Here is a 24,706-nt window from a genome sequence, read left to right on the forward strand (position 1 = left end):
TGTTTCCATCTCCCCTGTATCAGTTATCAATTGCTGTGTAACAAATTACCCCAATATCTAGTAGTTAAGACAACAATGGTTTATTATTTCTCATGACTCCTCTGGTTTTATCCAGGATCACTCATGTGGCTTCATTCAGGCAGGAGTTGACTAGAAAATCTAAGATTCTCACTTGTGTCTGCCTGGATTTCCCTCCACATGACTTCTCCCCACCACGTGGCCTCTCATCATTCAGTGGTCCAGCCTGAGCATCTTTCCATTGCAGCTGGGCACGGCTGAGAACTGGCACAGGGTCACTCTCTCACATTCTGTTGGTCAGAGCAAGTCCCAAGAGCAGCCCAGGTTCAAGGGGTGGGGAAACAGACACCATGTCTTGATGGGCGGAGTGGCAGGCGGGTACAGAGATGGCGTAAGTGTTGGCGGCCACTGTTGGAGACACCCGTGGTATCTCCCTTTACAGCCAGTCATCAAGTCCTGTAGCTGGGGGCTGTGGTGGCCTGGCTGCACAAGTGGCTTGATTCTTCACCCCCTTCTTTATCTGTGCCCTTTGCTATCTAGCTTTGCAGTACATTCTGTTCTACCCTTGACCCTGGGCTCAGGCATGTGACTTACTTTGCTAATGAGATGTTAGCAAATGGGATCTAAGAAAAACCTCATAAAAGCCCTTGCCTGTTTTCACTTCCCTCTCCTGCCCCTCTGCCATGGCTGTGAGGATATCTCTGGCCTAGCCTGATAAAGGTAAGACATGGAGATGAGCCGAGCACCCCCTCCCCAGCGGTCCCAAACCACTGACCCTGACACACAGGACCAAGTGCTGCAGACCCACAGACGACAACAGACGTATGAGTGAGTCCAGCCGAGTCCCCAAGAGCCACCCAGCCAACCCAAAGACTCATGAGCTAAATAATAAACACTGCTTTAAGCCACTGTGTTTGGGGTGGCGACATACAAGTCCCAGGCCACAACTTCCATCATTCCTACTGCCTTGGCTCAGGCCTTTGTCCTCCTGGGCCTGCAATAGTTTCTGTATCAGGCCAGGCTATGCTGCCCGACAAACATCCCCCAGGCTGCACAGGCTCAAGGCAGCAAGGTTTATTTTTTGCTCCTGTTCATATACAGCTTCGTCGACAGAGGCCCCTGCTCACTGTAGCTCAGGGATACAGGCAGAGGCACTGTCACCTTACGTTGCAGCCATCTGAACACAAGGCTTCAAAGGTGGAGAGTGTGAATTGTACGCTGCTGCTTAAATGCGTCCCCTGAGATGTGACACCTACTTCCTCACTTTCCCCTGGCAAGATTGAGTTCCATGGTCATACCCAGAGAGGCACAGGGAGTGGGCCCTGGACTGTCCCCTGTAGTTCCTCACAGGGTTTCTCTGCTCCTGACCTTTCCCCATGCAGATCACATGGTGTCACTCTGCTGCTCTTAAACCTTCAATGGCTTCCTATGGCCCACAAGCTAACATCCAATCTTCGCATGGTTTTCAGTGGCCTTGGTGACCATCTGACCACTCCAGGCTCATTTCTTTCTTTTCTTTCTTTTTTTTTTTTAAACATCTTTATTGGAGTATAATTGATTTACAATGGTGTGCTAGTTTCTGCTGTATAACAAAGTGAATCAGCTATACATAAACATATATCCCCGTCCAGGCTCATTTCTTGCCCTGGGCCAGTGTGAAGGCTGGGCCCTGACCACTGAACAGCCGGCACTTCCCCGGGGACCCCAGCCCATTACTCTGTTGCTCACATTGGTCATTCTGCCAGGAATGTCCCCGCTGCCCACCCCTCCCCCAGCCTTTGCCTGTCCGGCCATTACCCAGTCCTCCGTGAGAGACCTCTGAGCACCATCTTCTCACAGATGCTGTTCCTGGCCTGTGGAAGCAACTGGTTCTCCTTTCTCGAGTACAGCGTGTTCCAAAAGTCTGAGCCCAGTTTCCTCCTTTAGGAACTTTTGAAGCATGAACAAACTTACAAAAACCGGCCTTTGAAAGTTTACATTTCCTTTACATTCATTTCGCTTCCTGAGTTTGAAACAATAGACTTTAAATTTTTTATTTCAGTCCCTCTGATGGTAGATGGCCATGATGACTAAAACAACAAAATGAAAATTTAGGGAGTTCCCTGGTGGCCGAGTAGTTAGAATTCTGGGCTTTCACTGCTGGGGCCTGGGTTCAATCCCTGTTCGGGGAACTGAGTTCCTGCAAGCTGTGTGGCACGGCCAAAAAGAAAAAACAAAATTAAAGTTGAAAAACATGTTGTTGTAGATTCAAATAGCTAAATTTTTAAATGATTAAAGAAATAAGTTTGTAGGGGCTTCCCTGGTGGCACAGTGGTTGAGAGTCCGCCTGCCGATGCAGGGGACACGGGTTCGTGCCCTGGTCCGGGAAGATCCCACATGCCGTGGAGCGGCTGGGCCCGTGAGCCATGGCCGCTGAGCCTGCGCGTCTGGAGCCTGTGCTCCGCAACGGGAGAGGCCACAGCAGTGAGAGGCCCGCGTACCACACACACAAAAAAATAATACGTTTGTAAAACCAGAGACAGTGAAAAGATTAGTGATTGCCAGGATTTGGGGGAGGGGTTAGGAGTGGGAGGGATGAAAAGCACAGGGGACTTCAGGGCAGTAAAACTATTCTGTGGGATACTGTAATGGTGGCCACAGGACATTACATTATGCATTTATCAAATCTCGTAGAAGGTACAACATTAAGAGTGAACCCTAACTTAAACTATGGACTTTAGTTAATAATAATGTATCAATATTGGTTCACCAATGACAACAAACATACCACACCAGTGCAAGATGTTAATAATAATGGGGGCAACGGGGTGGGGGGAATATATCAGAACTCTCTGAACTTTCTGAAAGTTTTTTTTCTGTACACCTAAAACTGCTCTAGAAACAAAATTTGTTTATACTTCTGAAATTATTAGAGCTTAAATCTGCACTGAGACTGGTGGGACACTGGGTATGTTCTTTCAACAGCAGGGTTTCTCGACCTGGCTACACATTATAATCACCTGGGGTATTTTATGCGCCGTTCTCCTCCTCCACGTCAATCAAATCAGAAACTTGTGCATGGGGCCTGGGACTATAAAGAGGTTCTGAACCCAGTTTCCAATGTGGGTAGGAGGTGTGTGTGTGGGGTTCCCCATGCCAACGATAGATGCCCTGGACACCAGATGGGTGTCCTACAATTCAACAATTTTGATGCTAATGGAGTTAGCATCAGATTCCACAGGTTAAGGGCTCAATTTTACAAGACTGCCCTCCTCCCCAAGATGCCAGTTGCAAGCCCAGGTTGTTACCTGTGCTTCTGACTGACTGACTGACTATAAGTCAGAGGTACCCATGACCTCCTCCCGCTTTGGATTCAATTAATTTGCTAGAGTAGCTCACAGAAATCAGAGAAACATTTTACTTACTAGATACCGGTTTATCCTAAAAGAATATAACTCAGGAACAGCCAGGTGGAAGAGATGCACAGGGTAAGGCATGAGGAAAAAGCTCAGAGAGTCCAAGCCCTCTCCAGGGGCACCTCTCTCCCCAAATCTCCAAGTTTTCACCAAAACCTGTCCTTTTAAACGGAGGCTTCATTACCCCGTCACGATTGCGTAAGTCATCAGCGATTGGTTCAGTCCCAAGCTGGGGAGGTGGGACTGGAAGTTCCAACCCTCCAATCGCTAGGTTGGTTCCCCTGGCAACCAGCCCCCATCCTTAAGTGAGGTCCATTAACATAACAAGAGACACCTTTATTGCTCTCCGCCCTTAGGAAATTCCAAGGATTTTAGGAGCTCTGTGCCAGACATGGGAAAAAAGACCAAATATATGTTTCTTACTATAAATCATAATATCACAGCATGTTTAAAAAACTCCTCAGGGTTTCTAAGCGATGGCACTACAGACTTCCATGGTTGGGACGGGTAAGATGGGTGAGGGCAGCGGACACAGGGGTTTACAGCTCGTGTTCTGAAGTCAGATGACATGTGTTTAAATCCTGACTCTAATGAGCTGAATAACACTGGGCACGTCCCTTCTGGTCTCCAGCCTCAGCCTGTTCATCTGTAAAATGGGGATAATAAGAGCAATTTCCGCACCTGGAATTCCCTGGCGGTCCAGTGGCTAGGACACGGCACTTTCAATGCCGTGACCCAGGTTCGATCCCTGGTCAGGGAACTAAGAGCCCACAAGTCGCGAGGCACGGCCAAAAAAAAAAAAAAAAAAAAAAAAGAGCAATTGTCCAATGATGTTGCTGTGGGGATAAAATAATTTCATTCATGCAAAGCACCAAGTACAGAGCAAAGGTCCAATACACAGTTGTGTTTAAGTAAACTTGGGGTTGTAGGTAAGAGTTGCAGAGGTGAGATCCTGCACCCTTGTTTACAGATGGGGGAACTGAGGCCTAGACAGAGAAAATTGTCCCTAATCACATAGCAGGTTAGTGAATGAAACAAGACTAGCACCTGGGTCAAACAGGTTAAGAATTTAGATGGTGATCTAGCAGGACTGGAGCATCTTAAACACACTGCAACGTGGTGAAAACGCTACCCTGTGAAATGCACAGGAGATGCATGCAGCTCCACAATGTACCACCAGGTGGCACTCCTACCCCATCTATGACCAAAGTTAGGACGTGGAAAAAATTTTAAGTTCTGGAGTAGAGAATTTCCACCTCTTCCCTTGGATCAAGCAAAAATATCTAACGAAGATATTAAATATCTAATATCAGTTATATATCAAGCGCCTGCAGTGTATACAGGCACTTGATATATAACTGAGTCGAAAAATAAGGTTCAGATCCATTATATATGGAGAAGTTGACTCGTTTGCTAGTTAAGAACGTGGATTTTTGAATGCCAGCCATCTGCGTTCAAATTCCAGCTCCCCATTTACCCGCTTTCAAATCTTTTCTTCATGCCTTAGTTTCCTCCCCTGTAATATGGCAACGATAATATCAACTCCCTCAGAGGATTATTGTTGGAAGGATTAAATAAGTTAATATGAGTATAACAAGTTTTTTGAAAATTCCTCACACATTTGTGCAGTATATAGGTGTTAGCAATTGTTAATTTCTTAAACAAACAGCTTTATTGATGGACAACTGATAAACAGACTGCACATATTTAAAGCGTACAGTTGATAAGTTTTGACTTATATACGCTGTACCTGTGAAACCATCACCACAGTCAAGATAGTGAACACACAGATCATCCCCCAAAGTTTCCTCGTGACCTTTGCAAACCTGCCCCTGATCCCCGCCGGCAGTCACTGCCGTTTCCTGCCTCCATAGATGAGTGTGGATTTTCTAGAATTTTTTACCAGTGGAATCATATGGTGTGTGCTCCTTTTCATCTGGCTTCTTTCAGCATGTTTATTTCAGGTTCATCCACGTTGTTGAGTGTGTGAAGTTCATTTCTTCTGGCTTCGGTGAAGTATTTCATTGTATGAGTACACCACAGCTTGTTAATCCATTTACCTGTAGATGGACATCTGGATTGCTTCCAGCCTGCGGGTCTTACAAATAAAGCTGCTGTGAGCATTGTTGTATAAGACTTCATAATGACACACACTGTCATTTCTCTGGAGTAAACCCCTAGGAGTGGGATGGTAGGAAACCGGTGAAGTGTTCTCCAGAGTGGCTGTCCATCCCCACCTGCAGTGTCTGAGCATTTTAGTTGCCCCATATTCTTGCCAGCAGCGAGTGTAACCCGTCTTTTGGGTTTTTGCCATTCTAACAGGTGTATAGTGGCATCTTATTGTGGTTTTAATTTGCATTTCCCTAGTGAGAAATTATGTTGCCATCTTTTCAGGTGTTCATTTGCCATCGGCATATCTTCTTTGCCAAAGTGTTCAAATTTTAAGCCCATTAAAAAAAATGTTGGTTGCTTAAGTATTGAGTTTTGAGAATACTGTATATGTTCTGGATACAGGTTCCTTATCAGTTATATGTCTGGCAAATATTTCTCCTAGTCTGTGGCTTGAGATTGAAAATTCCCTTACGAATGTCTTTTGAAGAGCTGTTCTTAATTTTGATGAGGTCCAGTTTATCAAATTTTTTCTTTTATGTATTGTGTTTTAGAAAACATACCTAAGAAATCTGCCTTACACAAGGTCACAAATATTTTCTCCTATGTTTCTTTCTAGAATTTTTATAGTTTTAGACCTTAAATTTAGGTCTATGAGTCATTTGGAGTTAATTTTTTTGTATGTAATTTTTGTATATAGTGCAAGGTATGGGTTGAGATATATAGATATAGATATGTGTGTATATATATACACACACACACACACACATATATATCTACAATTGTTCCAGCATCTTTTGTTGAAAATACTATTTTTTCTCCACACAATTAACTCTGTACCTTTGCTGAAAGTCAACTGAGCATGAATATGTGGATATATTTCTGAATTCTTTATTCAGAATAAGATCTTTGTCTGTCTTTGTGCGAATACCATACTGTAGCTTTATAATAAGTCTTGAAGTCGGAGACCTCAAATCCTCCAACTTTGTTTTTCTTTTCAAAGTTGTTTTGGCTATTTAGGTCCTTTGAATTTCCATTTGAATTTTAGAATCAGTTGAATAATGTCTACCCCAAAAAGCCTGCTGGGATTTTGGTTGGATTTGCATTGAATCTAACCTTAAGTTTGGGAAGAACTGACCTCTTAACAATATTGAGTCTCCTAGTCCACACACATGATTTATCTCTCTATTTAGGTCCTTCTAGATTTCTCTCAGCACTATTCTATAGTTCTGTTTCTCGGTCTTTTTTTTTTCTCTGTTTCATTTTGGGTAGTCTCTGTTGCTCTCTCTTCAACTTCACTAATCTTTTCTTCTGCAGTATTTAATCTTCCTTATTATAGACTGAATGTTTGTGTTGCCCCACTCTGCACACCCCAATTCATATGTTGAAGCCCTAACCCCCAATGTGATGGTATTGGAAGGTGGACCTTTGGGAGGTGATGAGGTCATGGAGAGGAGAGGGAGTCCTCATGATGGGATTAGTCTTTATAAGAGGAGACACTTAGCTTGCTCTCTCTCCACACAAGGAAAGGCCATGTGGGAACACAGTGAGTGAGAAGGCGGCTGTCTGTAAGCCAACTAGAGAGACCTCACCAGAATCCGACTGTGCTGGCCCCGATCTCGGACTTCCAGCTTCCAGAACTGTGAGACATAAATTTCTGGTACTTAGAGTATTTTGTGTCAGTTTATGGTATTTTGTATGGCAGCCTTGGTCGACTAAAACATACCTTTAATCTCATCTTGTATATTTTTCATCTCAGACATTGTGCTTTTCCTCTCCAGAAGTTCAATTCAGGTATTTTGTTTTGTTTTTTAACATCCTCCAAGTCTCCACTTAATGTGGCCAATTTTTCCTCTGTCTTCTTGAACACACTGATGTAGTTGTCATAACTTTTTCAATGTTCTTGTCTACTAATTCTATTATCTGTATCACTTCTGCCTTGGGTTCATTAGATTGATCCACCCCCACCCCCACCCCCCATTATGGGTCTTAGTTTCCTCCTTCTTTGCAGTTTTTTCAATTGCGATCCAATTTTTTATTGGATGCCAGATATTGTGAATTTTACGTTACTGAGTGCTGAAAATGTTTGTATTTTTACAAATATTCTCGATTTCTTTCTGGGACACCAGCAAACGGACTGAAAACATTTTAATCTTTGGGGTTCTGCTTTTAAGCATTATTAGGCAGGACCAGAGAGGTAATGAGTCTGGGACTAATTTTGCCCTAATACTTAGGCGAATTTGACTTGATGCTGCACAGATGATGAAATCTACTGTGGTTGGTGGGATGGGGAACTATTCCCAGCCTGGGGGAGCTCTGGGATTGTTCCCTCTGATGCTTTGGGGTTGTTCTTCCCCAGCCCGGGGTCATTTCCTCACAGGTGTGCACTGATCCTTCTCTGCTGGACACCAAGGGAACCATCTGCAAGTCTACAGAGCTCTCTCTGGGCAGCTCCCTCCTCCTTCGAGCTCTGTCCTTCAGACTCTAGACACATTGGTGTCCCACCTGCCCGGCTCCCTTAACTGGAGACAGTCCCCCTCCCTGCACCATGGCCTGGAAACTCTGTCCAGGCAGTGAGCTGTGGTGGTTGGAGGACTCACCTCATTTGTTTCCCATCTCACAGGGAGGACTGTCCTTCATGCCTGATGTCCAGTGTCTTGAAAATCATCATTTCATATATTTTGAGTAGTTTCAGATGGGAGGGTACAGCTAATCCCTATTACCCAATCTTGGCGGGAAGGAGATGTCCTATTAGGTTATATATGTGACTATATTACATATATAGTATGTTACTTATACTATATATATTGCATATATTACATATATACTAAGAAAAATTACAGTTGACCCTTGAAAAACATGGGTTTGAACTGCACATGTCCACTTATACCTGGATTTTTCTCAATAATAAATACAACATTTCTACACAATCTACAGTTGGTTGAGATGTGGAATGGTGGATAAGGAGGGCCGACTATAAATTATACTCGGATTTTCGGCCGTGTTGAGGGTCGGCGCCCCTGCCCCCCACGTTGTTCCAGGGTCGACTGTGTATATATAGCAGTATGGAAGGCTTAATCAAAAAATAAAAGTCTCCCCCTGTGCCTCCGTTCCACTCCTGTCCTTGTCCAGAGGTAATCACTCAGGCACTGGTTCCTGTGTATCTTTCCAGAAGTGTTTGTTCATATACAATTACCTACATATCTGCTCAAGTGGTACCGTAGGGTATATACTCTTCTATATCTTGCTTTCTTCACTTACACTGATATCTCAGAAATCTTTTCATATCGGCAAATGCAGGCCTAACTTCTTTTTATGCTGCAGAGTTCTCCATAGCATAGGTGTCGTATATTTTATTTAGCCATCCTGTACTGAGGGCCATTTGGTTAGCTGCACTTTTTCCCTGCTACAATCAATGCAGCAGTGAGCACATATACATGTGTTTTAGCACACATGTATGTGTGTATCCGCAGGTAGATTTCCAGAAAGATTGCTGAGTCGTTGGACACCAGCCAGGGCCAGTGCTCTAAGCACCAAAAAGATACCTTCCGAAATTCAAAGTGAAAAAAGAAAAAGCTATATTGTAAAATATAACTTCGGTTTTTGAATGATACAAACTGACACGGATGTTGAATTGAAAGCAGCTTCTTCCTGGATTTTTTCTCTCTTTCCTGTGTGTGACCCTATTTTTCCAGTTTTCTAAGCACTGCTTTGGAGTCACCTCCAGTCACAGATTTTGGCTGTGGGAAGGACAAGTGACAGAGTCCTATCTACCTGCAGGGGGCGCCCAAGGAACGCTTGCTGACTTGTTGAGGTGACCGCTGCAGAAAGTTCTATCACTGGACAGCGCTGCTCCAGTCTTCACCTAAGACAGTCTCTCCAGGCCTTTCTTCTGCAGGCGGATGGATTTCACATTAAATTCACAGACGTGGAGCTGTCCCTTCACAGCCTGTGAAAGTCAGGGAGCCACACAACTACTGAGCCTGCGCGTCTGGAGCCTGTGCTCCGCCAACAAGAGAGGCTGCGATACTGAGAGGCCCCCGCACCGCGATGAAGAGTGGTCTCCCGCTGGCCGCAGCTAGAGAAAGCCCTCTCACAGAAACGAAGACCCAACACAGAAAAATAAATAAATAAATTAATAAACTCCTACCACCAACTTCTAAAAACAAAAAAAAGTCAGGCAGCCATCTCAATGCTGCAGCTGCAGGCAGAGATGGCAATGAAATAGAGTTAGTAAGGGCTTCCCTGGTGGCGCAGTGGTTGAGAGTCCGCCTGCCGATGCAGGGGTCACGGGTTCGTGCCCAGGTCCGGGAAGATCCCACATGCCGCAGAGCGGCTGGGCCCGTGAGCCATGGCCTATGAGCCTGCGCGTCCGGAGCCTGTGCTCCGCAACAGGAGAGGCCACAACAGTGAAAGGCCTGCGTACCGCAAAAAAAAAAAAAAAAATAGAGTTAATGCAATGCTGGGCCAGGGGTCCCCAATGATCGGGAGGCGGAGCTGGGGTGGAGGATTGCGAACCCCATTCCGGGGGTCAGTCGGGTCCCCTCTCCCCCATCTCCCCAGCCTCTCCTAGTCCACTTCCCGTAGGGATTTCAGAAATTGAATGAGTTTTCCATCAGCCGGAAAGAGATTGAAAGAATCTCTTTTACAAGAGATTGAAAAAAAACATCTTTTAGTGGTGGATGAGGGATCTCTAACCAGTGACGTGTGTAGTATATTCAACACCCAGAGTAGACTTTTTTTTTTAACACCTTCCTCCTCTATACAATAATATTCCCAGTAATAATTATATTCCTGGTTACTTTCTTAGTTTTGATACAGTTGACAGATACAAAGATTACCTTTCAATTTTAAAGATACTGAGTTCAGTAAAAGATTTCATGCATGAACTAAAACGTCCACGTTCCAAACAAAAATATTACACCTTGCAGGTCACACTCTGTTTCACTGCTTTACATCCTAGACACAAATAAAAACTCCCAGTGTCACATAGAATGACAGAATGGAAGCAGTCCGTGTTCCGGTTTCATTTTCCCATCACGGCTAACCTTGTGTGTGCTAAGTCTACTGTCTGGATGCAGGGGTGCAAAGCACCCCAAGGGCTTGGAGACACTAACTGAGCCCAAAGAGAGAGTCAACAATTCCCAGGCGTTAGAAACTTACTGTCCAACCAAACATGTGTGGCCCAGCCTGTGTGTGTGGTGGCTGACTGTGTAGTTGAGAGTTCCTTGAATTAACTTCTATGGATAATACAATATTTATTTAAAAGCTAAGTAATAAAATGTGCTGATTTACATTTTATTAAAACTCAACAGTAATCAAAACAGAATTACCATAGGGCCCAGCAATTCCACTCTTTGGTAACTATTCAAGAAAATTGAAAACTTATGTCCACACAAAAACTTGCACAGAAATGTTCCCAGCAATATTATTCATAATAGCCAAAAAGTGGAAACAACCCAAATGTTCATCAACGGATGAATGGCTAAACGAATGTGGTCTAGACATGTGATTGGGATAGTATTCAGCCATGAAAGGGAACGAGGTACTGACACCTGCTTCACCATGGATGAACCCTAAAAACTCCACTGCCCCATGCTTTGCAAGTCACTGCTCAGGAGTTCCCCAACAGTCACACACAAAGTGAGTATTTTCACTTTCTAAACTTTTAGAAGGTGATTCCTTGAGTCTTTTGGACTGAGCTGTCAGGTTTTACTATTCCTTTTCGCTGAGTTTTGGTTGAACCATGGCCAACTGTTTTGAATTTACCTTTCTCATTTAATGGCATCTGAAATTTTGTCGCTTCATCTATCCATCCATCCATCCATCCATCCGTCCATCCATCTACGCACCTAGCCATACACCCATCCACCTATCCATCCATTTTTTTAATTCATTTAACAAACCCAAATTGTGCACCTACTATACTCCAGGTATTATTCTAAGTGCTATGGGTACAAATATGAGCAAAAGCAAATAAGGTCCTTTCCCTCATAGGACTTATTTCAGGGCCCCACTACCCCAGGTATGGTCTGTGGACCAGCCTCACCTGGGAGCTTGTAGGAAATGCAGCACCTCCAGCCCTGCCCCCAGCTCTACTCAATCAGAATATGCATTTTAATGCAGTCCTCAGGTGATTTGTGGACACATTCACGTGTGAGAGGAGCAGATTGAAAGGACTAGATGGGGACTAGAGTCCAGGTGAGACACACACAGTATTGTTTTTAGAACTTAAAACAAATGCATCATAAATAAACAAGACCTTGGGAAAAGCAATGGTTCAGGAGATGCTCTGATTCACCCCCTTAACCCTGGGTCTTCACATTTGGACAATCCACACACAGCACGGTACTTTTGTTTGCCTTTCTTATCACCCGGTATTCTTTTACATTGCTCACTGTGGTGGACAGAATAATAGCGCCCCCCCCCCCAGAGATGTCCGTATTCTAATGCCAGGAACCTGTGGATATGTTACCTTACATGGTAAAGGGGCCTTTGCAGGTGTGACTAAGTTAAGGATCTCCAATGGGGAGATTACCATGGATTATCTGGGTGGGTCTGATGTGATTAGAAGGGTCCTGTAAGAAGGAAGCAGGAGGGTCGGGGGAGGGGGAGAGAAGATGCTAGCTGCCGCCTTTGAAGATGCGGGCAGAGGTCACAAGCCAAAGGATGCAGGCAGCTTCTGGAAGCTGGAAAGGGCAAGGAATCGGATTCTTCCCGGAGCTTCCAGAAGGAACCAGCCCTCCTCACACCTTGATTTGAGCCCCTTGAGGCTCATTTTGGAATTCTGACCTCGAGAGCTGTAAGAGAATACATCTGTGTAGTGTCAAGTCACTAACTTTATGGTGATTTGTGACAGCAGCCATAGGAAACCAATATACCACACTCACCTACGGCATGATTCCAGTTTCTTTTTTCTCAGGAAACATTGGTATATAATGGTGTATTAGTTTCAGGTGTACAACCTAATAATTCAATATTTGTCTGCATTACAGAGTGATCACAGTAAATCTAGTTACATGATTCCAAATTTAACAGAACGCTTTTTGATGATCATAACAATCATAGCGTTTCTCTAGGTAATTAGTGTGACTTCGGAAAACGTGGACATGGAGTCTGGCTTTTCCACTTCCTGGTAGGTGACCTTCGTGCCTCTTCTCTTGTGAAATGGGGAGGGGGGTGGGCTGAATCACGGTCTTCCCACTGTGCTCTGTGGAGCCCTAAGGACTTGGGGGAAGGGACCCCCCCGCACCTCTGGCTCCCTCCAGCCAGAGCAACTTAGGGGTCTGTGTCACGTGCCCTGCTTCTGTGCAAGAGTTTATTTGAAGACAACCTTCCATATTAGAGTGTTTTAAAACCACTGCATTTAAAAAAAATTGTTTATAATAAAACGTTGGCAGAAAAATAGAAACGACTTCACTGAGATGTTCTCTGAGCTCCCTAGCAGCCCCACTGCAAAGCACATCTACGGCTTTTATCTGGCTCTCCTTATCCTCAGGGGAAGCGGCATTACCTGAGCCATTTCCCAAGACTAGCTGTGTGCCCTTGGGCAAACAAATGCACCTCTCTGAGCCTCAGTTTGCCCCCCCGTAAAATGAGGGCTCGAATAACGCCACCTCCAGGCGTGAGCAAAAGGATTACATGAAATGATGTGGCAAAGTGTAGTCTAATAGTAATAGTAACAACAATAACAACTGTTGATCACACACTAGGTGCTAAGTACCTTGTTCTGCGTTTACTTGATTCTCACAGCGTCCGAGGGAGGCACAATCCTGGGCATTTTCCAGGCTGGGAGAGGGGACGGAGCTGGGATTCCACTCGAGGGAAAGGCCTCTTCTGCCCGGAGAGCACTGAGCAGATTCCCTCACATGCGACCTTCCTGGCCATGAGAGCCCCTCAACCGCTGTCACTGACTCAGTGACTGACATTTCGTAAGCGGGTTGGAGTGGAGGCCAAGGCAGTGATCTGCAGATCTGATCGTCTCCCCTACTCTCCACACCTGTTAGCACAAGTTTGTGTGCCCCATGCACAGTGAGGCCAAACAAACGGAAACGCTGGAGTTTGGAGCAGAGAAAGGTTTATTGCAGGGCCATGCAAGGAGACAGGTGGCTCAGGCCCCCAAAAAACCCCCGAGCTCTCCGAAAATTTTTGGCAAAGCATTTTTTCTTTTTGCGGTACACGGGCCTCTCACTGCCGCGGCCCCTCCCGCCGCGGAGTACAGGCTCCGGACGCGCAAGCTCAGCGGCCATGGCTCATGGGCCCAGCATGTGGGATTCTCCCGGACCGGGACACGAACCCGTGTCCCCTGCATCGGCAGGCGGACTCTCAACCACTGCGCCACCAGGGAAGCACTGGCCTGGGTTTTGATTGTGATGCTATGGCCTCAGCTGGGGCAAGTGAGCAGGGGTCCCAGTAAGGCCCCACCCCCCCAGGCTTTATGACAACAGTGCCGAGTCATAGAGGTTCTGCCCATCCCTCAGAGAAGCTCCTTCCCCTTCCTGTGGTGCCTTGGCCCCCTTAGGCACAGTTTTGCCCTAGCGGAGCTGATGGTGGAAGATGGAGTTTCTTGGAACCACTCAGACTGCCAGTTACTGTGGCCCCAAGAAAGCCTGTCGCATCAGCACGCTGCCCCCGGTTGCGTCGGCCCCGGTGAGCCAGGGGTGTTACCAGCCCTATTACCTGCCTGGGTACCGCTACCTGAACTCATGGACTCCCAGCCTCTTCTGCAAGGTCTCCAACACCCAGACCTGCCTGGACGAGGGAGCCACGTGCCGCAGCGCCCTGCGGCCGCCCACCACCCTGCCGGCCGTCCGCTCAGCGCTCTTCTGTCGCTACAGGCCCCATGACTGGGACCAGTCCAACCAGCTGCAGATACACACGGCCGAGGCCTCGCGGCTGTGGGCCAACCAACTGATGGGCGACTCCATGCGGCTCATGCAGAACAAGGACCAGCTGACGCGCCAGATGCAGGAGGGGACCTGCCGGAACCTGGGCCAGAGGCTGTCGGACATTGGCTTCTGGAAGTCGGAGCTGAACTATGAGCTGGAGAGGCTTCTGAACGAGAACCACAGCCTGGATGAAGTCAAGAGGCGGCTGGAGTGCGCGGCCGAGGAACTGAACTGTCCACTGCAGGTGAGTGTGGGGTGCGGGGGCGGGGGGCCTGACGGCCGCTGGGATACCACGCCTGCAATGCAGCCCCCCACACTCCCCTTGAGTGAAGATCAAGGTGATGGGCGCCGTGCAGCTCAGTTTGAGCTGCATCATCATCTATAATCAGCTTTAAGCTAAAATTATATAATATATATAACGTTTATTATATATTATATAATTTTATATAATTATATAATTTTATTATATAATTATATAATATATAATTTTATTATATATTATATAAATTATATATATATATAAAACTTAGTCAATTGACAATAATCCCAGTCCAATCAGGGTTCCTCAGACTGAATGGAATTTCCTTTTCTCCTTGGGGTTACATCAAAATCACAGGGATTTCATAAAGACATCACAAGCCTGTGTGTTAGTGTATGTGATGGTCTTTAGAAGATGTGTTTCAAATAACTGCTCTATTTTTCTCTGTAGCCCTTAAGACCTGCTAACATACTGTACAATGTCCTTCTTGTTTTGCTCTACACACTAGAGTATAGGCACCATGAGGGCAGGGATTTGTCTGCTTTTTCACCAAGGACTGCTGTTCAGCTGTGGGGGACCAGTATGTCTATGCTGGTCCTCAATGAGCAGTGTCTGTGCTGACTGCCTGTCATCTAGACCAATGTTCTGAATGTCTTCCCATCCTGGCACAGCGTGTGGCACACAGCAGGCACCCAGGAGGTATTTGTTGAATAAATAACTGAATGTGGACATCCTCCACACTTTGGTTTCCCAGTCTCCAGCCATATCCTGGAGCAGTTAGGATAGCTTTAGGCTGCATGTAAACAGCTATCTGAGTACAGCAGCTCAGCCAAATAGGAATTTCATTTTCTGTTATGAGAATTCCAGAGGAAAAGAGGAGGATGCTGCACCCTCCATGTGATACCAGAAGGAACCCAGCCTCCTATCTGCTTGGCCATCCTTAACACGGGGCTTTTGTCCTACTACTTTCAAGGACGTTTCAGATCTCATATTGCAAACTCCCGCTTGCCAGGAGCATTTGGAAATTCTCAGTCGAGGCAGGAGGATGGGGTAGGGAAGGGGCAAAATGCCAACTGTGTCTGTCCCTTTTTATCAGGGAATATCAATTTTCCAGCAGGTCCATTATGTGATTCCATTTTTAGTCCATTTGCCAGAACTCACATGGGCTCCCTGGGTGCAAAGGAGTCTGGGTAAGTGAGCATTTTTCACTGGGTCCTGGAGTGGACACTGGGTGAGGAACTGGGATTATCTGCCTTTGCTGTGGGAGATCATTGTGGCCACACGAGATGATGTTCTGCTGCTCCCTGGAGCGTGTGCGAATACAGAACCCCTGCCTGCAAACCTCCTGCAGCCGCGCCTGCTCTGTGTCTGGCGTGGGGGCTTCTGTAGGAGAGGCCCTACCTCCATGTTTCCCCTGGAGACAAGGCACAGGTTCTGACCACTATGGGATGGGGGTCCCTACTGTTTCCCTATGCCCCCATGTTCCCCCCTGGAAGGACAGTGGGCATGGCTGCTGCTCAGACACCCAAAGCAGAATCTGAAATCTAGTGCTCCTCCCTTCTCCCCGACTCTCTCCTCACTCCCCCAGCCTGTCTGGAAAGCCCAGCTCTGCCCCATCACGTGGCCCCCTGTGACAGCCACAAGGGGCCACAGGGACCAGAGGCATCTCACTTCCATCCACTTGTCTCCAACTCCAAGGTTACCACCTCATTCCAGGTGCCTCTCAATGGACAATGGTGACGGCCTCCTTCCTGGCCTCCCGACCTCTAGCCCCTCCAACGCATTTTCCAGACAGCAGCCAGAGGGATGGTTTTAAATATTAAACTAGATCTCTGCACCTCCCCGCTAAAACCCCCTCAATGGCTTCCTAATGCATCCTAGTTAACATCTGAGTTCCTTGTCACAAGCCCAATGGCTTCCTGTCTACTGCTCCTCCTACCCCAGGGCCTTTGCACTGGCTGTTCCCTCTTCCTGGTGCATTATTCCCATTCATTTCTGCTGCTTCTCATAATTCAGGTCTCGGTCTGCCACCTCCTTAGAGAAGTCCTCCCTGACCAACCTGCTTGTTATTCCCCACCCACCCACAGCTCCCTATTTTCATCACAGCCCTTATCACAGTCAGAAACGATTGAGTTTCTTTCTATGTTCATTTGTGTGTGTTCTCTCTCTTCTGTTAGAACTCCATAAGAGCAGGGACTGTTTAGTTCACTGCAGTGTCCCCAGTGTGACACAGAGGGGGGCAGTAAATTCTTGTGGCATCAAGTGCTCGCCCTCCTTTCTGAGTTCCCAGATACATTTGCATCCCAACACCGGATGCCGTGCTCCCCTGCCTCCTTCTCACTGCCGCTGCTCTTCGTGACATGACAGGCCAGTGACCCATCACAATTCTTTGACAGTCTGCTGCTGCAGGAGCTCCACCGAGCAGCCACTCCCCTGGCTTCTGTTCTGCTCTGTTCGTGTCTCCATGATGGTTATAAGGTCCATGTGGCAGGGTTGCCTGGGTCTCACTTGGCCTATGTCACTTTCCAAAGCTCTTCCCCCATTTAGAGATCTCCAAAAAGGGTGTTCATATATATTCACAGGTAATTCTTATTGACAGTATTCTAAGCGCTTTACATTTGTCAAACTGACTTAACCAGCATGGCCAGCTTGAGATGTGCACCGATTTTGCACCCATCTACCATCTCAGCATCCCACAGCCCTCACTGATGGAGAAGGGGAGGCAGAAGCCCATCCAAACGCACAGTGATGGGACCACATGAAGCATCCAGGTTTCCCAGGAATGAAACAGACCATGGCAAAGGTAGATGTGAGTCAATTCTGCTCACGGTCTACGTACAGCTGCAGGGAGAATACATGATTCCCTACGCCTCCTACAGGTGGCCCTGGAGTGTCTGTACCAGCGAGAGAAAAGGACCGGGATTGACTTGGTCCATGACAACGTGGAGAAAAATCTTATCCGGGTAAGATGCCCCCTGGGTCTGGCCAGCCCCCTGAGGGAGGAGGGAAGGCCAGCTGGTCAGAGAGGTTTCTGAGCTGCCTGTCAGGAGCAGAAGACACACGTGTCACCCCATGCAAAATTAGGGCTCAGAAAGCGTGGGTGGGGGCCTAGGTTGCAATTTAGAAACAGTGAGAAAGGAGGTCATTTGACCCTCAGTCTTTTCCTCTCCAAAATGGGCATCATAATAGTAATACCAATAAATAACAAAAGTAACAGCCAGTGTTTATTGAGCACCTGTTATATGCCACACACTGTATCACTTCATATGTATTATTTAATTCAATGATAAAATAGGAATGTATCATATTTTATGATAAGTAAAGAGTCTATGAATGAACCCTAGGTGCATAGTAGGTGCTGCCTTTTCTTTTACTCTGGAAATATATAAAAAGAAAGGACAGCAGGGCAGAGAATGTGCAGCTTCCACAGTCGACCCTCAGGTGCCTGGCCCGGGGATCATGCTGGTCGAGGCAGGAAATGGACCCCCACCCTGACATTTCACCTTGTGGGATGGAGGGTGGGCAGTGAGAGGTGAGGGGTGGAACACTGGCCTGGGAGGCAGGAGGCTGTGAGTTTCTAAGGGGCCTCACTCTTTCTGACATCTTTCATTGCAGGAAGTAGATTTGCTAAAATGTTGCCAACAACAGCTGAGAAAACTAGCTCAGAGGATTGACATCCAGATGCGGTAAGAGCTGCTTACTCTCCCTTTTCTTGGAGTTTGTTTTGGGTCTCCCAGGTTTCAGGGGTCCCGCGTCTCCAGGTGGTTCTTTCAATCAGTGGTGTACTGGCAAGCTTTTAACAGCCAGCTCTCCAGGAAAAGAAAAAAGTCCTGATCTGTGGCATTTGTCAGTTTCAGCGAGGTAAGTGCTACCACCATGGCTGATCTGTCTATCAGTATGATGTTACTGAGATGCACACTATTGATTTTCATGAGTTAGCACAGCATTGGTGGTTCTTGTTTGCAGTGAGAGCCTTGGCAAAAGAAATTGGCCTCACTGAGGCTTCTCTTAGCCTGTGGCTTCCGCATGCGAGTCCTGAACTTTGGGACATGGCAGAGAGTGGGTGGCGTTGGGTATCAAGGTGAGGGGCCCGGGCCTCTCCAGAGGGGAGCTGGTGGACACCTTGAGCCACTGTTCCTTTTAGTCTTCAAAGGAATCAGTTTTTTGTTCTTGGAAGATTATGTAACTGGTATCATGACAAGGCAGGAGGCTCCCCCATAATTAAAGGGAGGCTTGAGTTTTACCGGGCTTGGGACCCATAGATGAGCCCTTGGCACCCAGCTCGCCCGGAGGCAGCAGGCTTCCCGCCTGGCCCTTGAGCTGGGCACTTGCCTTTAACACTTGCAGGCAGGCTGCTCTGCTGGTTTCTCCTTGTTTACTCAGCTATAGCTAACAAGACGGGCTGGCCACCTGGCCAGGGCTGCCCCTTCCCGCTGTGTGGAGGACGTAGGCAGCTTGCGTGGGATGCTAAGGGGTAAGGAAGCTTGCAGATAGGCTCCGGGAGCTTGGTGCCCTGGTTTGTTCTTCCCCAGAAACAGCAGTCGCCCCTACCTCACACACACACACAAACACACACACACACACACAGCAGCCCCTCAACTCCACTGAGGCTGTAAGAATGGGTGGCAGAGGTAGGAGAGAATTATCCTGTAAAAAGAAAATAAAGAGCGTCCAGGACAGTGTTGAAAAGCTGCCTGCAGATCTAAGGGTGTGGTCAGGGGCAGATGAGTTGGGAAAACCCAGGGAGACATCAGAGGTGGAGAAAAGTGGAAGTGAGATGCAAATGCAGCAGTGACTGAGGTGACAGTTGAATGGATGAAAGCGCGGTTGAATTCCATCATTATGTGCCTCTGTCTTGACTTCCACATTCCGACCTACCACTTGGACTCTGTTTGCCTAATATTCGTTTACACATTAATCCACTTAAAACCCTTCGATACTTGTACTTAAACAGGAACGTTTTAACAAAGGGAGGTCTTTGGGCAAGCAAATGCTTTTGTTGTATTTTTCTTGCCCTATGTTTACAATCACCTATTTTTTAGCAAACGAGCACGGTTTTCCATTTGTGGTTGATGTGGGGCTGTGACAAGACTTGGTGTTAGAGTGACGGGAGGGCTGAGGTTTGGGAAATGGGACAGTTTGAGCCGGAAGAGTGAACAAAAGCCCACACTTGAAATTGGGGAGCTGGACTCCAGAAGGGAAATCTTGAAACTGGGGTGGGTGGAGCGCTGCTTGTGCAGGAAAAGTAGAAAGATCAAGACGGTCTCATCGACTGGGAGACACAGAATGAGAGACACAGTGAACTCTGATGTCAGAGGGAAAAAGAGACAGAAAGAGAAAGACCCGAAGCCATAAACAGAGAGAGATGAGTAGAGAGACAGAGGGACAGAGAGTTTCACAGACATGCCAGACAGAGAGAGAAATCAAGAGGTGAGAGAGATGAAGAGATGGAAAGGGACAGACACAGAGAAAGAGGAAAAGAGAGGAGGAGAGGCTGGGAGGAAAGCAGTGGAGGCAGTGTGGGTGGGGAGGGGATGAGAGCGGGTAGAAGGGACTCTCCTCTTTGCCAGGACCAGAGGCCCAGTCACCCTGGAGAGAGGCCCTTTGACCTTGGGCGGCGGCCCCTTTTCAGAGGACACCTGTCATCTTGCAGGGAGGAAGCTCTTGCTGAGGGGGCAGCCTAATTAACCTGGAAGTGGCCAGAGCCTCATCCACAGGGCAGAACTCAGTGCAACCTTGCCCTTGGGGAAGCTCTGCCGATAACCTGCTAAGGTGGCCGCCCTGGCCCCAGGCAGGGGATGGGCTGTTGACTCATGGTTTTCTAGGCGAGGCCTGAGGCCTGCATCTGCTCAGAGCTGTGTCCTCACCTCACCAGGTGCCCCAGCAAAGCAGAAAAGGCTTTCCTGACTGGGCAGCAGCCAGGCTCAGGCTTTTCCTTGTGGGCTGACAGCAGGGCGAGTCTTGGCACTGGCCAGGCTCTCCATCTGGGGGAGATGGGGCCTTCGTCTCCCTCCCCAGGCCTCATTAGCCAGGGCCAGGAGGCTGGACCAGCTGACCCGGGATTCTGAGGCCCCAGGTTCCCCTCTGATGCTCTGGAACGTTTCTCTTCTACATTCTGGTCTTTCTTCACACTCCACCTCATGAGGCAGGATGGGGCCCCATTTCCCCACGGCTCTGCCAATTCCAAAGGCCATAAGGGCCCCAGGATGGCTCTCCTTGCTCCAACATGACCCTCTGTGCATCCTGATGGGTGCAGACCCAGGATGAGGATTTAATTTCTTTGTTCCTAGCCTGTTTGAAACCTCTCACCAGCTTTCAGTATCCACAGCAGAAAAAGAACGTGGCAGAAAGATAGAGACAGGCAGGGGAGAGGTAGAGAGAGACATACACTGAGTCCCCGAGACAGAGAGAAACCAAGCAAGAGGAGGCAGAAGGAGATAAAGATGAGAGAGACAGAGGGACAGAGACAGGGAGAGGAAGGGAGATGCCAATGCAAGGGACACGGGTTCGAGCCCTGGTCCGGGAAGATCCCACATGCCGCAGAACAATTAAGCCCAAGCGCCACAACTACTGAGCCTGCGTGCCACAACTATGGAAACCCCGTGCCTATAGCCCATGCTCTGCAACAAGAGAAGCCCCTGCAATGAGAAGCCTGCACACTGCAACAAAGAGTAGCCCCCGCTCGCCGCAACTAGAGAAAGCTCGCGCGTAGCAATGAAGACCCAATGCAGCCAAAAATAAAATGAATTAAAAAATTTTTTAAATTTTATAAAAAGAAAGTAAGAGAAAAACCAGAGCCTAATAAAAATAAATAAATAAATAAATGGTACAAATGAACTTATTTACAAAACAGAAATAGAGTCACATGAAAAACAAACTTATGGTTACCAGGGGGAAAGGGAAGGAGGGATAAATTGAGAGATTGGGACTGACATATACACAGTGCTATATATAAACTAGATAACTAGTAAAGACCTACTGTATAGCACAGGGAACTCTTCTCAATACTCTGTAATGACCTATATGGGAAAGGAATTTTAAAGAGTGGATATATCTATATGTGTAACTGATTCACTTTGCTGTACAGCAGAAACTAATACAACATTGTAAATCATCTACACTCCAATAAAAATTTTTAAAAAATAATAAATTAAAAAAAAAAGACATCAAGGCAAAACTCCCAATCAATGCTTATGCGTCTTTAATTTCCCTTTTTCAACCAAAAAAGAAACAGAAAAAGTTTCAGGCTTAGAACCTACTGGAGACAACAGATTCTAGCTAGCATTCTGTTAGTGTTTACTTTGCATTTAGGTTTGGAAACAGTTACTGGTTTTCTTTTAAAGACAGTGATGTAGATTTTTCCTTTTGAAATACATTTATTTATTTATTTTTTAAACATCTTTATTGGAGTATAATTGCTTTACAATGGTGTGTTAGTTTCTGCTTTATAACAAAGTGAATCAGCCATACATATACATATATCCCCATATCTCCTCCCTCTTGCGTCTCCCTCCCTCCCATCCTACCTATCCCACCCCTCTAGGTGGTCACAAAGCACTGAGCTGATCTCCCTGTGCTGTGTGGCTGCTTCCCACTAGCTATCAGTTTTACATTTGGTAGTGTATATATGTCCATGCCACTCTCTCACTTCGTCCCAGCTTACCCTTTCCCCTCCCCATGTCCTCAAGTTCATTCTCTACGTCTGTGTCTTTATTCCTGTCTTGTCCCTAGATTCTTCAGAACCATTTTTTTTTTTTAGATTCCATATATATGTGTTAGCATACGGTATTTGTTTTTCTCTTTCTGACTTGCTTCACTCTGTATGACAGACTCTAGGTCCATCCACCTCACACAAATAACTCAATTTTGTTTCTTTTTATGTCTGAGTAATATTCCATTGTATATATGTGCCACATCTTCTTTATCCATTCATCTGTCGCTGGACACTTAGGTTGCTTCCATGTCCTGGCTATTGTAAATAGAGCTGCAATGAGCATTGTGGTACATGACTCTTTTTGAATTAGAAATGCATTTATTTATGTATTTTATTTATTTATGATTGAAAAAGAAAATTAGCAGGTAAATAATAGTACAGGTACTTTGGGAATATGGCAAGAATCATGAAAGTGGGTCTCCAATGTCTGGAGTCTTGGCACACAGTGACATTTAAGTCTAAACTTCTCAGCCAAGATACCAGCCCTTCAGGCTCAAGTCCTGGCCCCACCCAATTGTGTTCTCCTCACCTGGCTCAGTTCCAGACTCCACCCACTCCCTGACTCCGCCCACTCCTTGACCCTGCCCAGGCCATGACTCTGCCCAGTCCCTGAATCTACCCAATTCCTGACCCTGCCCAGTCCATGACTCCATCCACTCCCTGACTCCACCCAGTCCCTGATTCTGCCAGCCTTTTGAGCTGCTTATGGGTCCCTAAATACCTGGATGTCTCTAGCTTCTCTGCTTTTGCACATGTGGTATCCTCAGCTTGGAATTCTCATCCCCCCAACCCAACTTTGTCCATAATATCTGCTCCTATTGTTATGAAAACCCAGCTCAGACACTTTCTGGGGAAGCCTTCCCTGACCACCCCTCACCCAGAGTTAATGGCTTCCTCCTCTGTGTTACTGTGTATCCTTTTTGAACCTGCACTGTTGCTCTTTTCATTCTTTCTTTATTTTTTATGGTATTTATTTACACAAATCCGTGAGCCACTTGAAGGTAGTGACTGAGGCTTATTCATGTCTTCCCTCTGTGCCTGGCATAGCATCAGACACAAGGATTTGTGAACTAATTTAAATTGAAACCTGGCTTTGTCCAAAGTGTGAATTCATATCTTCTATATTAGGTCAGCAAACTACAGCTGGAGAGCCAAATCTGGCCCACCACCTGTTTTTGTAAATAAAGTTTTATTGGAACACAGCCACAACCATTCATTTACACATTATCTATGCCTGTTTTCCTACGTAGTTGAGTAGTTGCAAGAGAGACCATATGACCCACAAACCCTAAAATATGTAGTATCTGACCCTTTACAGTAAATGTTTTCTAAGTGACAACAGGTCTGCTTGGATTAGGGGGAGGGTGGGGTAGTGCAGGGAGGCCCTGGGTGTGCGGGGAGGCATCAAGGCGGGAAGAGGGCTGGAAGCCACTGGGGGTGGACAGAGCACCCTCCTGGGGGTCCAGAGACTTGGCTTCCAGCAGTGGCTCTGCACCGACCTCCCCTGTGACCTTGGGTGAGGTACGCTGGGTGAGTGCACAGTTTAGGGACATGTCCTTGCCCCCACAGGGATAACCGGGATGCTCAGCATGTCCTGGAGAGGGACCTCGAGGACAAAAACTCAGCCGAGTTCATCGACGAGAAGTGCCTTAACCTACGGAACACATCAGATTGCATCAGCTTCTTCCACGGCGTGGAGAAAATTGATTGCACGTAAGTACCGGGCTGTCAGTCTTCACCTGGCCGTGCCCGAGGACAGCAGGGGTTTCTGGGTCTGATCCTGCTAAGGAAACGTAAAGGGGCATCGCGCACCGGTCAAGTGTGAGGCTGTGTGGTTGAGTGGGGATCCTGAGTTGCAAGCTACAGAATCCGATTCTGGCTCACTTAAGATGGAATTTACTGGAAGGCTGTTGGGCAGCCACTGGCTCCAGGGGAAGGCTGGAGGGGAGGTTCTGGCAGCCTGAAGGAGCCAGTGAGAGAGAGCTAATCGGCCTTGTTGTTGGAGCACCACTGTCTTTCCACGTTTGCCCCACTTCACCCAAGATCCCAATTCCAGCAAGAGAGGGCAAGATATTGGCTCGTGAGGGTCCCACAGCTGCTGCTGCTGAGGCACCTGGATTGGCAAGTCCACCAAACAAATTCCAAGAGGAATTTCCAGAAGGAGGAGGAATTCAAGTTTGGCTGGGAGAGCCAGCTGGTGCCTGCCCATGCTGGCAGTGGCTTAAGGGTGGGTTCTGGAGCCAGGCTGTCTGCCTTCAAATCCAGCCTCCACATTAACCCTCGGGACAAAGGATTTAATTTCTCTGGGCCCCGTTTCATCACC

At 47.0% G+C, this 24,706-nt stretch overlaps 1 protein-coding gene across 1 annotated transcript in view; it reads left to right on the plus strand.

The window, feature by feature from the left end:
• Window positions 1-14,078: 14,078 nt before the first annotated feature.
• The window catches only part of TEKT5 (tektin 5), a gene marked incomplete at its 5' end in the record, with an annotated part of 38,418 nt that continues 27,790 nt past the window's right edge, over window positions 14,079-24,706 (plus strand). Inside the window, 4 exons of the mRNA XM_082671435.1 lie at window positions 14,079-14,654; window positions 17,549-17,632; window positions 18,285-18,355; window positions 23,953-24,096. Of these exons, the coding sequence (XP_082527561.1) occupies window positions 14,079-14,654; window positions 17,549-17,632; window positions 18,285-18,355; window positions 23,953-24,096 (875 nt within the window). The remainder of the gene's footprint in view (window positions 14,655-17,548; window positions 17,633-18,284; window positions 18,356-23,952; window positions 24,097-24,706) is intronic.

This window comes from Grampus griseus, assembly GCF_964374135.1.
Source record: "Grampus griseus genome assembly, chromosome: 14".
Lineage (NCBI taxonomy): Eukaryota > Metazoa > Chordata > Mammalia > Artiodactyla > Delphinidae > Grampus > Grampus griseus.